The following is a 12,421-nucleotide window of genomic DNA, read 5'->3' as shown; positions in this document are numbered from 1 at the left end:
GAAGTGCGTGCACTGTGTATTGCAGCTGTGTGGTCTGCTGGAGTTGTTACTCAGCTTGCTTCAGACCAGCCCGGCCAAGGACCAGCTCTTCCTGCTCCTCTTCGAGCCCGCAGCCGCCGACTCCTGCTACACCCTCCTTCTCAATAACAAATACTCAGATCGACTTCGAGAACTTGTCTTCAAGGTGAGTCACAGCGAGGCGACACCTGGGGACGCGCAGAATAACCAAAGCCCGCTCACATTCATCCTCTAACTGGGACTCTCTTCCAGAAAAGTGGCATTAACATGTCTTGTGATCGATTTATTGAAATGTTTCACTTAGATGAGCTTTTAAGTTGTTTAATCTGAGCAAATGGCAAACATAACTGGGGTTTGAATCTGCCCGTCCGGCTTAACAGGATGATACATCTGTGTTTGTGCATCCTTTCTCTCCACCTCTGTGCAGTTGTTTGAGCGCATGTTACGCTGCGATCGGGTTTATGAAAAGAACAAGCAGCGGTTACGCCTGAGGGAAGCTGGCTATGCCGGGCTGTCGCTGCTCTTCTCCGAGCTTCACATCACTCCCACTCTGATCCGCTGTCTCCTCAATCAGATCCTCCACACGGGTTAGTGTTTGCCTTTAAAACTACCTGAAAGATTATCTGTGAGCCTGCTGCTGTATGGCTCTATATTATACGCCCTTCTTATTGAGCCTTAGGTTAAAGACTTCCTCTCAGTCTCCTCTGTTTAAAGGCTGTTGTCATTACGCTTTGTGAATTATTGGAATCAGTTTAGCAAAGCCAGGACTCATTATTGGTTCTCTTTCTGCACATGGTCGGTAGAACATATTGGTGTAATGGGCTGAATCCTTTTGGACATAGACCGATAACTCAGTCTTTATGGCAGAATGACTCCCCTGATTGTCATTAGAGAAAAAGCAGACATCATTATCACACACAGTCAGTGATCAGTACATCTGCACCCAGCTGCAGAAATGTAAAGGCTTCTCTGTGTCTACACTCTGCAGATCACGTTGTGAACTACAAGGACCTGATGGCTCTGGTCCAGCTCACTCACCGGGCTGGACCCAGCGTGCGCCTCATTGTCTGCAAGAGGGTGAGGGAACCGCTGCAGCCGCTCACTTTACTGAGTAACAGCAAACACCAGATATGTCTGCAGGCTCCCAGTTGATCTGTAGAGTTTCTTTTCTTGTGTTTACGTCCTGTCTTCTTCTTACATCTCCTCCCCACAAACATACGAGTGAAATGATGTCATACACAGTATTACTGTGCATTAAAGTCTTTCACCTCCCCTGTCTTCAGGTGTACCAGCTGCTTCAGTCCCAACAGGATGCCGCCATCCAGATGTCAAAGCAGCAGTGCTGGCAGGACACCCTCATGCGGTTGTACCTACGGGGCGATGGGTCCCTGCCACTGCGCAGCTCTGACACCGTCAGCACGTGCAGCCTGGACCTAAATCGGATTAGTGGCGGCAGCAGTAACCGTCTGGAACTGCCGCTGGACAGGAGGGCACGGGCGGGCAGCGCCAGTCGCTTGGACCGGCTGGAGGACGACCGCCTCAGCATCGGGGCTCACTCTGTGGACAGCCTGGAGAACGGCGATGTCATCTCGCTGCTTGACACTCCATCTTCCTCTGCCTCCACTGAGCCACAGCTTCACATCAAGCCCTGGGTGGTGGGAAAATCTGGGGGCTTGACCCTAGATCTGTCCCACCTGCAGACATACGAGGGCGGGGAGAGTGGCAGCCAGACACCTGGGAGCATGCCCAGTACACCTTCACCGCTGGAGACCTCAAAGCCTTTCCCCGGGGGTTCAGGCGATCGAGATGCATGCTCCTCTCTGACTGAAGACAGCTTCCTCTTTAGCGACAGCGTCTCATTGGGGGAGTCCTTTAGCAATGCTGAGGTGAGATTTTGACCGTTCATCTCAATGGTTGTAGAGTTTTGGCAAAAAATCCAATAAAAAAAAAGACAAATACATAAAATCACTGACCACAACCAAGTCAGTATGTGTGTTAGCCAGTGTCCTGTTTGCTTTTCTGCTTTTAAATGGCACAGGCTTCCCACACAGTGGATGAAATGTCGCTGCCACCTCAGGGAACCTCAGCACCGACTTTCATCTGCTCTCTCTTTGTAATTCCAGTAGCTCGCTGCAGATCAGAGGTCTCTGGAAGCAGTAAAGACTGCCCCTCTCCTCCCTCAGCAGATGCTGCCATTTGCAGTGTGTGATTTGGAAATAGATATTTCAGGAATTATTGAAAGTGTTTTGATTTTCCCAGCAGCATAAATTAGAGAACGACACTGTGCTGTAATTTAAGACAAAACTGAGACATTGGAAGGCACGTTGTCTTAAGATTTCGCTCTTTGGTGTGATGTTGCCCTCTAGAGGGCAGAGGAGGAGCTGTGCAGCATGCTGCTGGAGATTGTCCTGTGTGTGATGTGGCGAGGCGTTGAGGGCTCTGATGATTCGGCGTGGCTGGAGCGGGGCCAGGTCTTCTCAGCTCTCACCAAACTTGGAACTGCCAACGAACTGCTGCAACCTGTCGACCAAATCAAGCTCAGGTCAGCGTCCCACTCGAGCAACAAGCTAAGTGAATGCTTCCAGGGGCAGGTTTGCTGATAGTGTCGGTGCTCTGTCTGTCCTCTTTAGTCTGATGGAGCGGATGTTGGAGTTGGCGGTGAGCGATAACCGCGAGGCCTCCACCATTACTCTGCCACAACACACAGAGAACGCTGTTCGTTTGCTGCACGTTGTGCAAGACTTCCTTCAGGCGGAGGGTCTGGTCAATCCAGCCCTGTGGACGGAGAAGGTGTTGGAGGAGACCGTGACGCTGATGGATTGCCTCATGGTGTGGTACTCTTCTGGCATTCAGTGGTTCCAGCTATCCCAAGTTGGACTGCGACTGCTTCTAGGCTTCATGGCCCAGAAGGATCTTGAGGTTGAAAAGTCTTCCGTGTGACCTTTCCATGTGTGTTTTGGTGACTTTCCGTGAGCGCACATTAATGAGTTTCCTCTGTCCCAGGTGTGTGCCATGGCCACTGCCAAGCTCAACGGCATCCTGCAGACCAAGGAGGTGTCCAGCCAGGACGAGGCCTGCTATCTGCTGGGGAAGGTGGAGGGAATCCTGCGGCAATCCATCCAGGAGCAGACCGAGGAGACGTACTCTTTCCTGGTTCCACTCCTGCGAACGCTGCTCTCCAAGGTCCACCGCCTCCTCTACATGGAACTGCACCTGCCTCAGCTCCCCGACACCAACGGAAGCCCGTCTTTCTTCGAAGACTTCAAGCTGTACTGCAACTCACCCGAGTGGCGCGTCTACCTCGACAAATATGTATGAGATTATCATGCTCAGTTTTTGTTTCAGATTATTTCCGGACGTTTACCTACTTTCACGTCTTCAGATTATTCCCTACATGAAGCAGTATGAAATCGAGACGTTCAGCCAGGGCCATGAGACCACTGCTCTGTACTGGAAAGAGTGCTATGAGGCCTTCATGGTCAGCTTGCATAAGAGAGAAAGGGAGAGGGGTGAGAGCAAGATCTGCTTCCAGGTCAGTCCATGATTTGATAAAGTCTCCTTTTCTGCGCTCTGCCCGGCAGAAACTTCGTGTCATACCTTTATTTATGTCTTTTCTTTAGGAACAGTTTGTGGAGCCTTTCTCCCGTCGTGGCCGCCAGGAGAACCTACGCTACAACAACATGCTGAAGCAGCAGCACAGCCAGAACAGCGCCACCCTCCGGCAGTGGAAGGCAGCACGGCGGGGTCTGGTGTGTGAGAGAGGACCCTGGGCGGACAGGTACTGGCATCCCCTGCTCTTCTCCACAACTAAAGTGGTATTGCAGTGTTAATATAACCTGCGGTTAGGAGCTTTAAAAGCGTGTCTTCCAACCATTTCCAACAGGCAGCAGGATGAGATGCACTGGAGAGTGTCCAGTGCTGAGAACTACTCCCGGATGAGGCTGAAGCTGGTCCGCAATTACAACTTTGATCCTCACAATGAGGCCAGTGCTCTGAGAGACAACCTGGGTAAGAAAGCTGTTCTCCTGCCGGCTTCAGGCTGCTGTTGTCCTTTGAAAGGTCTTGTTGTGAGTTCAGACTGTTTGAGAAACGTCCCTAAACGCATTCAGCAGTATGTAAATTCGTCAGAGAGGATGACGATTCATAACCAAGACTCATCAGCCTCCTCTTGAACATGCTGTATGAAAAGGACTTGTGTGATGTCACGGGGTTTACTGTTGTTGCTAAAGTATGATAAGCTAAAGGCTTTATTTTACGAAGAATGTCACTATTGCTCCTCTTAAATCGGCTCTACTCTGTTTGCAGATCAAACATTCTGCCTTTTGAATCGACTCGTGACTAAATATTTAGACTGCGTCTCCACTCTGGGTTAAAAATGTGGCATTTAGAGTCCGCTTCTCTGTTTTGAAACGTTCATCCTGACTCCTCGATGGAGAGGAATTAAAATGTATAGAGCGCTGACTGATGAAAGCAAGTGATTGGAAGTATAGATTCTGTTGTCACTCGCCTCAGTATTCATGAACAAAACGCTGGCTTTTATTGATTTCTTTGATGGTGGGTTGTATTGTTTTCATTTGAGGCTGTTACGGGACAGATTGAGATGGTCTGTGTGAATAAATGTAGAAAGATAGAAGCAAAAGGAGTCCGATCAGCAGCAGAGAATCAACACAACATGCAGACAGTGAGTCATAAACACACTCATCTTAATTGTTCATTTTATGTCCTACATGGAGAATAAGTAACTGGAAGAATGTTGCAAAGCCAGAACTGTAGCATTTTTTATTTAATTTATGTATTTATTAAGATTTAAAAGTGTAAAAAGCAATTATATATCTATTATATATATTTATATTATAGCTGTATAGCTTATATTTTGTACTTTTAAAAAAATCAGACACCTGTCTTCAGTATGAAAAGTTTAATCTTAAGAGTACAGTGAGGAGTGACCCGTGTGTTGCATTCAGGGCCTTTTAATTAGCTTTTACCTGAGCTTTGGTTCGGCTGTTTTCATTCCTGTAACACAAAGTTTGTGTGGAGACGTTCTCAGCTCTGAGAGCTGCATCAGATCTGGTGATTCTCCTCCATCTCTTCGAAGTAGTGCACGAACCTAAAGTATTTTCAGATGTTTGGTCAGGCGGTAAACAGCGAACATGGTTCCTCGTTGTTAGTTTTATTGCTAAACTGTTGCGTTTTCACAAGGCAGATTTTACGCACAACTGCATCTTCTACTTCCTCCTTTCCAGAAAGTCCATAACATTTCCAGATTACAGAAGCATTCGGTTTGTTTTTATGACCCATCAAACACAATAAGTCTCAGTGTGTTAATCCACCAACCGCCGGGGGAGAAGCTGCACTTTCATACTTGAAATAAAGTCCGTAAAGCTCCTGGTTTGGAAATAATGAGCTGAAAATGCAAACGTTTTATGTTGCGCTCCATCCAGGTGTGCTTTTGTAGTCAGCCTTCGATCTTTCCCAGTACTGTTGTGGGATATTTTAACCGCCGCAGCGTCTCTGCATGCATCCTCTCAGTTTTAATCCCCACTTGTCTCTGTGGATTTGCTCAGGCGTCCATCAGCAGCGTGTGAACCCAGAGTCTCTGCTGTTGGAGGCTGTGAAGCAAGTCAAAGTCAGCGACCTGGAAGATGACATCTTAGAGCTGCCGGAGGACGACCCAGCTGCTGCCAGCAACCAGTCAGTCGTTCAAAACAACATGTTGGCGTAAAAGATGTGACGAATTACTCGTTTTGTAACGTTGTGCCGTCCTTTGGCTGTGTCCCGCAGGGTTGAAGCTGAGGACGCAGGTCAGAAGGAGAAGCAGGTGTTGATGGAGGACTGTGAGCTGGTGACGGTGGTGGACGTGGTCTCCGGCCGCCTGGAACTCACCACTCAGCACATCTATTTCTACGACATCAGCCAGGAGAAAGAGGAGGGTGAGGAGACCGAGAGAAGGACGAGAAAGAGTGAGGATAAACATAGATGGCCGGTTACTTAAATTAAGTGTCTGCTTTTTTCCGACAGGAGTGGGCCACGACTTCAAGTGGCCCCTGTCCCAGATACGAGAGGTCCACCTCAGACGATATAACCTCCGTCGCTCAGCTCTGGAGATCTTCCTCATCGACCAGACCAATTACTTCCTCAACTTCAAAAAAGAGGTGATGAATGCGGAGCCTTACTCTGCCACAAAGCTGAATAATGAGATCTTAGAAATGAACCCTTCTTGCGGTCTAAATACTGGAAAACCTAATCGATTCGGTTTAAATGTGTTTTTTCTGAACAGGCAAGAAACAAGGTCTACAGCCGCATGTTGATGCTGCGATCCCTCAATCTTTATGGGACTCGATCACCGCAGGAGCTTCTCAAAGCCTCTGGGCTCACACAGGTCAAAGCACAACAAACCAACATGAAACCTGTGATGAACTGTGCTCTGTAGAACTTTTTAGTTTCTGTAAATCAACAACGTGTCCGAGCCCAGTTCCAAAAGAGTTGGGACACAAAATACAGTGATTTTCAGATCTCATAAACCAATATTAAGTGATGGAAGTGAGTCATTTCACTATTTAATGAATAATATGAGCTCATCTTGAATCTGACGGCAGCAACACGTCTCAAAAAAGTCGGGACAGGAGCAACAAAAGGCTGGAAAAGCAAGTGGAACTAAGAGGAAACAGCTGGAGGAACATGTTGTAACTAATTAGGTTAATTAAACTAATCAGGAATGGAACCGGGTATAAAAAGAGCACCTTAGAAGTAAAGGTGGACGGAGGTTCAGCAATCTGCAAAAAACCTGCTGAGCAGCTAGAATCCTCCATCGGTCAAGAATGGGACAACATTCCTCTCAGTCCCCAGATGTTTACAGATGTTGTTAAAAGAAGAGGGGACGCTACGCAGTGGGAAACACGGACCCGTCCCAACATTTATGTTCAAGATGAGCTGATAGTTTTCCCTGAAACAGTGAAATGTCTCCCTTTGGGAATAAAAGAGATTCAGCAATCGTTTCATTCAGTTTCTGTAACGTTAGACTGAATTATTTACTCTGGGTCGTGTTTTTCTGTACTTTGACTTTGTCGTGACTTCAGAAACCCAAATGTATCCTCCCAAGGATGAAAGAAATTAACTTTTGATGATGAGTTATTTCTGCTTCCTGTCCTTTTGCTTCAGGTCATCTTCACAGATTTGGGGATTATTAAGCACGAAGTTTAGAGCGTATGACTTTAAAAGTTGTCTTTTATCACAGAAATGGGTGAACCGGGAGATTTCCAACTTTGACTACTTGATGCAACTCAACACGATTGCAGGCAGAACGTACAACGACCTCGCTCAGTACCCAGTGGTACGTTCATCACTGAATACATGCAATTTAGTAGCAACGAGTAATTATTGATATATCCTCTAATGTGTCGTGTGTGTGTCCAGTTTCCGTGGATTCTGTCCGACTACACTTCAGATGAGCTGGACCTCTCTGATCCTCGGGTTTTCAGGGACCTGTCAAAGCCGGTCGCCGTGCTAAACGAACGCAACGCCAAGGCCGTAAGAGAGAAGTACGTATCAGTCTGGTGCTGAATCATCCTGCTGAAAGATATCCCAGGGGTTAAAAGGTCGATCTGTCTGTCAGGTATGAAAGTTTCGAAGACCCGACAGGAACCATCGACAGGTTCCATTACGGCACCCACTACTCAAACGCTGCCGGGGTGATGCACTACTTGATCCGAGTGGAGCCCTTCACCTCCCTGCACATCCAGCTGCAGAGCGGCCGGTAAGTAGGGTCTGATCCTTCACGGTCTGCCTTTCCTCCTCTGAAACTCAGTCAGAACCCTTCTCTTCTACCTTGACCCAGATTTGACTGCACCGACCGCCAGTTCCACTCCATCCCAGCGACATGGCAGACCCTCATGGACAACCCCAACGACGTCAAGGAGCTCATCCCCGAGTTCTTCTACTTCCCAGAATTTCTAGAGAACCAAAATGGTGAAGTTTGATGCTTCAATCCTGTAGATTATCGTCAGAAACTTTAACTACAATTAGCTTTGATCAAATTTATGATGCGTCGTTCATTTAAAACTCACCGGAGTTCAGCTGAGTTCCTTATAGATTGGACAAAGAAAAAGATTAATGCACATTCAACTCAGACAGTCTTTCAAAGGAATGCTCATTTTCTCTCTTCTGTATCTTCTGTCTTTCTCTTTCCTCCTCCTTTGCTCTGGATGCCACCACAGGCTTTGATTTGGGTCGACTGCAGATCTCTAAGGAAAGAGTAAATGATGTTGTTCTGCCCAAATGGGCCAAGTCTCCCGAGGACTTCATCTACAAGCACCGCAAAGCTCTGGTGAGACGCCGCACGTTGTGCTGCTTTAGCACAGCACGAGTCCAGTTTATACGAAGTGTTTGACGTATTTTACTCAACAGGAGTCGGAGTACGTCTCAGCCCACCTTCACGAGTGGATCGATCTTATATTCGGGTACAAACAGAGGGGCCCTGCAGCGGAGGAGGCCCTCAACGTGTTCTACTACTGCACATATGAGGGTAAAGCCTCCCCACCAGGGATCATGCTGTCATGCCAGGCCCTTCTTTTATTCTTTTCTCAGTGCTCTGCTGAGTATTTTCCTCACATATAGCACCGGTAACCATAAACTTGTTCGGTGAAATGATTGTCTGGGCTGCAGAAAAGCCTGATTGAAGCCTGTTGTGGTTGTAGGGGCGGTGGACTTGGATGCCATCACTGACGAAAAGGAGCGTAAAGCTGTCGAAGGCATGATCAACAACTTCGGTCAGACCCCCTGCCAGTTGCTGAAGGTGCACACTCACTCTCATGATGTGGGGGATTTTTCCACACGTGTCGATGGTTCTCATTTGGACTTTTCCTGCATTTAGGAGCCCCATCCAGTGCGTCTGTCTCAGGAGGAAGTAGAAAAGAGGAAGGCTCAGCTGGACTCTAGTCCTCTCAACATGTTTGAACACCTCAGCGATCTCAAGTCATTTTTTGTCGAGGTTAGATCTTTCTATTTCTTATTAAATCGCAAAAAACAGTTTGACCAAAAGGATCGTTTTTGGTGAATGCGCCCCTTGTCTGTGGTGTTTCAGGGCATCAGTGACAACGTGCCGCTGGTCAAAGCCGTGGTGCCAAAGAATCAGTCCCATTCCTTCATTACTCAGGGGAGCCCCGACACGATGGTGAGGCCCTTTCTGCTGCCATGTGAGAAAGAAAGTACACAACTCATGTGTCCTTATTCGTTTAATAAAACTGAACCAAAGCACGGAAACCGTGTGAAAAACTAAGTGAACCCCCTGATCCAGCAGCTTCAGCAGCAGTAATGGGTTCCTGTGTGACGTTATCAGTCTCTCACATGGTTGTGGAGGAATCTTCTCCCTGTGAATAAAGGATAAAACAAAAGGAATGACTGAACGATTGTGACATTTTCAGGTAACAGTGAGTCGGAACTGCCTGGTTGGGACCCACGGATGGCTTCCATACAACAAGAACATCTCCAACTACTTCACCTTCATCAAGGACCCCACAGTGTCCAACACCAAGTGAGAACTCTGCACGTTACATCATATTAGCTTTCATTGCAGGGGTAAATGGCTCAGAAACATCACCCAAAGACTTCTCGCCTTCTTTTCCCCTCCAGAACCCAGCGTTTCCTGTCAGGACCCTTCGCCCCTGGCATGGAGGTAGCGTCAGAGCTGTTTGTTGTCTCCCATGACGGAAAGCTGCTGTTCAGTGGCGGACACTGGGACAACAGCCTTCGGGTCACTTCACTGGTCAAGGGCAAGACTGTGGGTCAGCACATCCGACACATGGGTAAAGACGGCTGCTTGACCTTCATTCTTTAAGGTAAAGAAGCAGTCATTTGATTCTTTCTCTCTCTTCCTCAGACATCGTGACCTGCTTGTCTACAGACCACTGCGGCATCCACCTGATCTCCGGCTCCAGAGACACGACCTGCATGGTGTGGCAGGTTCTGCAGCAGGTCGGGAATTACTCACCCACAGTTGGCTGTGTGCCATTTGCACGTTTTGCACGAGGAAACAGCCTTTTTAAGTGTTCTTTGTTTCAGGGTGGAGCTCCTGTGGGTCTCTCTCCCAAACCCATCCAGGTGTTGTACGGACACACCGATGAGGTGGTCAGCGTCGGCATCAGCACAGAGCTGGATATGGCGGTTTCTGGATCACGAGTAAGCGCGCACGCTTTCTGAGTCGGTCTCTGGCATATAGGCTCTGACTATGAACATGTAAAAGATTACGTTTGGGAGTGGATCGTGTGTGTTACTGGAAAAGCTTGTCAGATCACATGCTCAGCTAATGAGCTGGAAAAGGGGCTGAGACTAAAGGTCAGTGGCCTGGATATCTGTAATTCTGGGTCTCTGAGGGCAGAGAGCTGTGATGTTTGTATTGATTTTTGTTTGATGGCAGTAAAAAGAGGCTCCGATGTGCTTGTTGTGAGTCACAAATCCAGCAGCATCCACGGTCTTTTTCACACTGAGACTCCCTGAATCTTTTCCCAATGCTCTGTAGATGCTGAAAGAACAAAGCTTTTTGTAAACTTCTGTTGAGAATTCTTTATTTCTTTATTTCTTACTTTTATACCCGATCCTCAGCCGTCACACATTATTTTGCTGATTGTAGAATCTTTAATCTCTAATGTTCTCTGTTTTTGCCTCTTTGCCAACTTAAAAACATAACCTCCAGTAAAGAAAATAACTTCCTTTTGGACTTTTTTGGTTTGGTTTTGTTCAACGTTCAAACAAACTGACAGACTTAAGTTTCTGGAAATGGGGGCTTGATGAACGCAGCTGATTTTCTGCTCCTGTCCAACTGTTTGCTCCCAGGACGGGACGGTGATCATCCACACGGTGCGTCGGGGGCAGTACATGCGCTGCCTGAGACCGCCGTGCGACAGCTCGCTGCCGCTGTCGATCCTCCACCTGGCCGTGTCCTGGGAGGGTCACCTGCTGGTTCACACCTGTCTGGAGGGCAAAGCAACACTAAAGGTGAACTGAACCAAGGCAGATGAACCAAAGCTGTAATTAATACAACTCCAGCTTGAGCAGGTTAAAGACTGAGGCGTGAGCTCTGCTCTGCTCTCTTTTCCCAGGATAAAAACACCCTCCACCTTTACTCTGTGAACGGGAAGCACCTCTGCAGCGAGCCTCTGAAGGAGCAGCTGACAGACATGTGTGTTTCAGGGGAGCATGTTGTCATCGGCAGCGAGCAGGGCTACCTGTCCATCAGGGATCTCTACAGGTAACCTCCCACACACCTGTTTTCTCTGGCATCTCTTACCTGTGGGCGCTCACCTTGCTTCTCCCGTGCAGCCTGTCGCTGTGCGCCGAGCCCATGGCCATGCGGGTGCCCGTGCGCTGCGTCTCCGTCACCAAGGAGCAGAGCCATGTGCTGGTGGGCCTGGAGGACGGCAAGCTGATCATCGTGGGCGTGGGCAAGCCGGCGGAGGTAAAGCACTCGCTGCGGAACTACATCGCTCAGAGCCTTGAGGGATCGCCGCTCATGGCTTCCCCTCTGCTGGCGCCGCTCCGAGCTCGCTCGCCAACCCGCCTGCTCCACCAGCGCAACCAGCTGGTGTTCAGCCCCGCTTCCAGCTTCCAGAAACCCTCGCAGCTCTAGTTCCTCTCCCTTTACCGCTGTAGATCTGACACATGCACTCACACGTGAAGCCTCTGCTGCAGCGTCTTCAAAGACCTTTAACCCACCGTCGCCTCTCCTTCTCAGGGATGGTTGTCACTCACAGTCAGTCATTTGGCTCCACTCCTCCCTTGCGAAATCACTGCAAACACACATCGACCTCTGAGCTTGCTCTTGAAACCATAACAAATGTGCTGTTAAACAAACTTAACACTAACTAACGCTCCTGCAAACTCAAGTTTGCTTTTGCAACCAGCTGAGCGGAGGACGCAGCCGTTAGAACTGTGATACGAAAACAGCTTTTTGTGCTGACCTCATTCTTTTTGTGTCTCGTATTTGACATCTGTGCAGTGTTTGACCTAAAATAGACTCCATCTGATGCTGTTAACCTCAAGTGTCATTATGTTTTGTGCTCGCTCTTCAAACCATAACAAATATGCTGTGAAACAGACTTAACTCAAATTAGCGCTCCTGCAAACTGAAGCCATATAAACAGACTAACAATAATCTCGTGCCAAGAGAAACTTCAGTGTTTTGACAATGTAAGTAGTGTGTTCGTGTAAATGTGGAAGTTTGAAGCGGTTCATCTTTGAATAGTTTGATCTGAACCTCACTCTCATGTGAATCAAGCTTTGATTGTTTTTCTTTGTGCCTCACAAAATCAATCAAGGTCCAATGAACTTATCAATCGCACATGAATCATATCCCTCCTCCTTTTTTCTCCCCTCCTCTTTTGTTTCCTTTGACTTCACGCTTTTCTTTCCC

The 12,421-nt window shown here is 48.0% G+C and overlaps 1 protein-coding gene and 1 long non-coding RNA gene across 3 annotated transcripts in view; one reads left to right on the top strand and one right to left on the bottom strand.

Annotated features, from left to right (window-relative positions):
* Positions 1-12,421, top strand: part of nbeal1 (neurobeachin-like 1) — a 41,597-nt gene that overhangs the window by 28,179 nt on the left and 997 nt on the right. For both annotated transcript variants that reach the window (XM_072372413.1, XM_072372339.1), the window contains 30 exons: positions 26-184; positions 446-605; positions 1,007-1,095; positions 1,302-1,904; positions 2,385-2,560; positions 2,649-2,937; positions 3,022-3,330; positions 3,401-3,550; positions 3,639-3,796; positions 3,902-4,026; positions 5,583-5,709; positions 5,800-5,948; positions 6,037-6,170; positions 6,296-6,397; positions 7,253-7,348; positions 7,432-7,556; positions 7,631-7,771; positions 7,853-7,983; positions 8,232-8,341; positions 8,422-8,539; positions 8,712-8,809; positions 8,888-9,004; positions 9,098-9,187; positions 9,438-9,547; positions 9,646-9,818; positions 9,893-9,987; positions 10,075-10,191; positions 10,846-11,007; positions 11,112-11,260; positions 11,332-11,467. In XM_072372413.1, the coding sequence (XP_072228514.1) occupies positions 26-184; positions 446-605; positions 1,007-1,095; positions 1,302-1,904; positions 2,385-2,560; positions 2,649-2,937; positions 3,022-3,330; positions 3,401-3,550; positions 3,639-3,796; positions 3,902-4,026; positions 5,583-5,709; positions 5,800-5,948; positions 6,037-6,170; positions 6,296-6,397; positions 7,253-7,348; positions 7,432-7,556; positions 7,631-7,771; positions 7,853-7,983; positions 8,232-8,341; positions 8,422-8,539; positions 8,712-8,809; positions 8,888-9,004; positions 9,098-9,187; positions 9,438-9,547; positions 9,646-9,818; positions 9,893-9,987; positions 10,075-10,191; positions 10,846-11,007; positions 11,112-11,260; positions 11,332-11,467 (4,698 nt within the window). The remainder of the gene's footprint in view (positions 1-25; positions 185-445; positions 606-1,006; positions 1,096-1,301; positions 1,905-2,384; positions 2,561-2,648; positions 2,938-3,021; positions 3,331-3,400; positions 3,551-3,638; positions 3,797-3,901; positions 4,027-5,582; positions 5,710-5,799; positions 5,949-6,036; positions 6,171-6,295; positions 6,398-7,252; positions 7,349-7,431; positions 7,557-7,630; positions 7,772-7,852; positions 7,984-8,231; positions 8,342-8,421; positions 8,540-8,711; positions 8,810-8,887; positions 9,005-9,097; positions 9,188-9,437; positions 9,548-9,645; positions 9,819-9,892; positions 9,988-10,074; positions 10,192-10,845; positions 11,008-11,111; positions 11,261-11,331; positions 11,468-12,421) is intronic.
* On the bottom strand, positions 9,102-11,366 carry LOC140277534 (uncharacterized). Its single transcript, XR_011909101.1, has 2 exons — positions 11,314-11,366; positions 9,102-9,383 (listed from the first exon to the last, which is right to left on the bottom strand). It is a non-coding gene; the product is annotated as an uncharacterized lncRNA (long non-coding RNA).

The sequence above is a fragment of the Leuresthes tenuis genome, unplaced genomic scaffold, assembly GCF_036924035.1.
Source record: "Leuresthes tenuis unplaced genomic scaffold, fLeuTen1.0.hap1 SCAF_1, whole genome shotgun sequence".
NCBI classification, from domain to species: Eukaryota; Metazoa; Chordata; class Actinopteri; order Atheriniformes; family Atherinopsidae; genus Leuresthes; species Leuresthes tenuis.
Note: the sequence above shows the minus strand (reverse complement) of the source record. Positions and strands in the feature narration are given on the sequence as shown.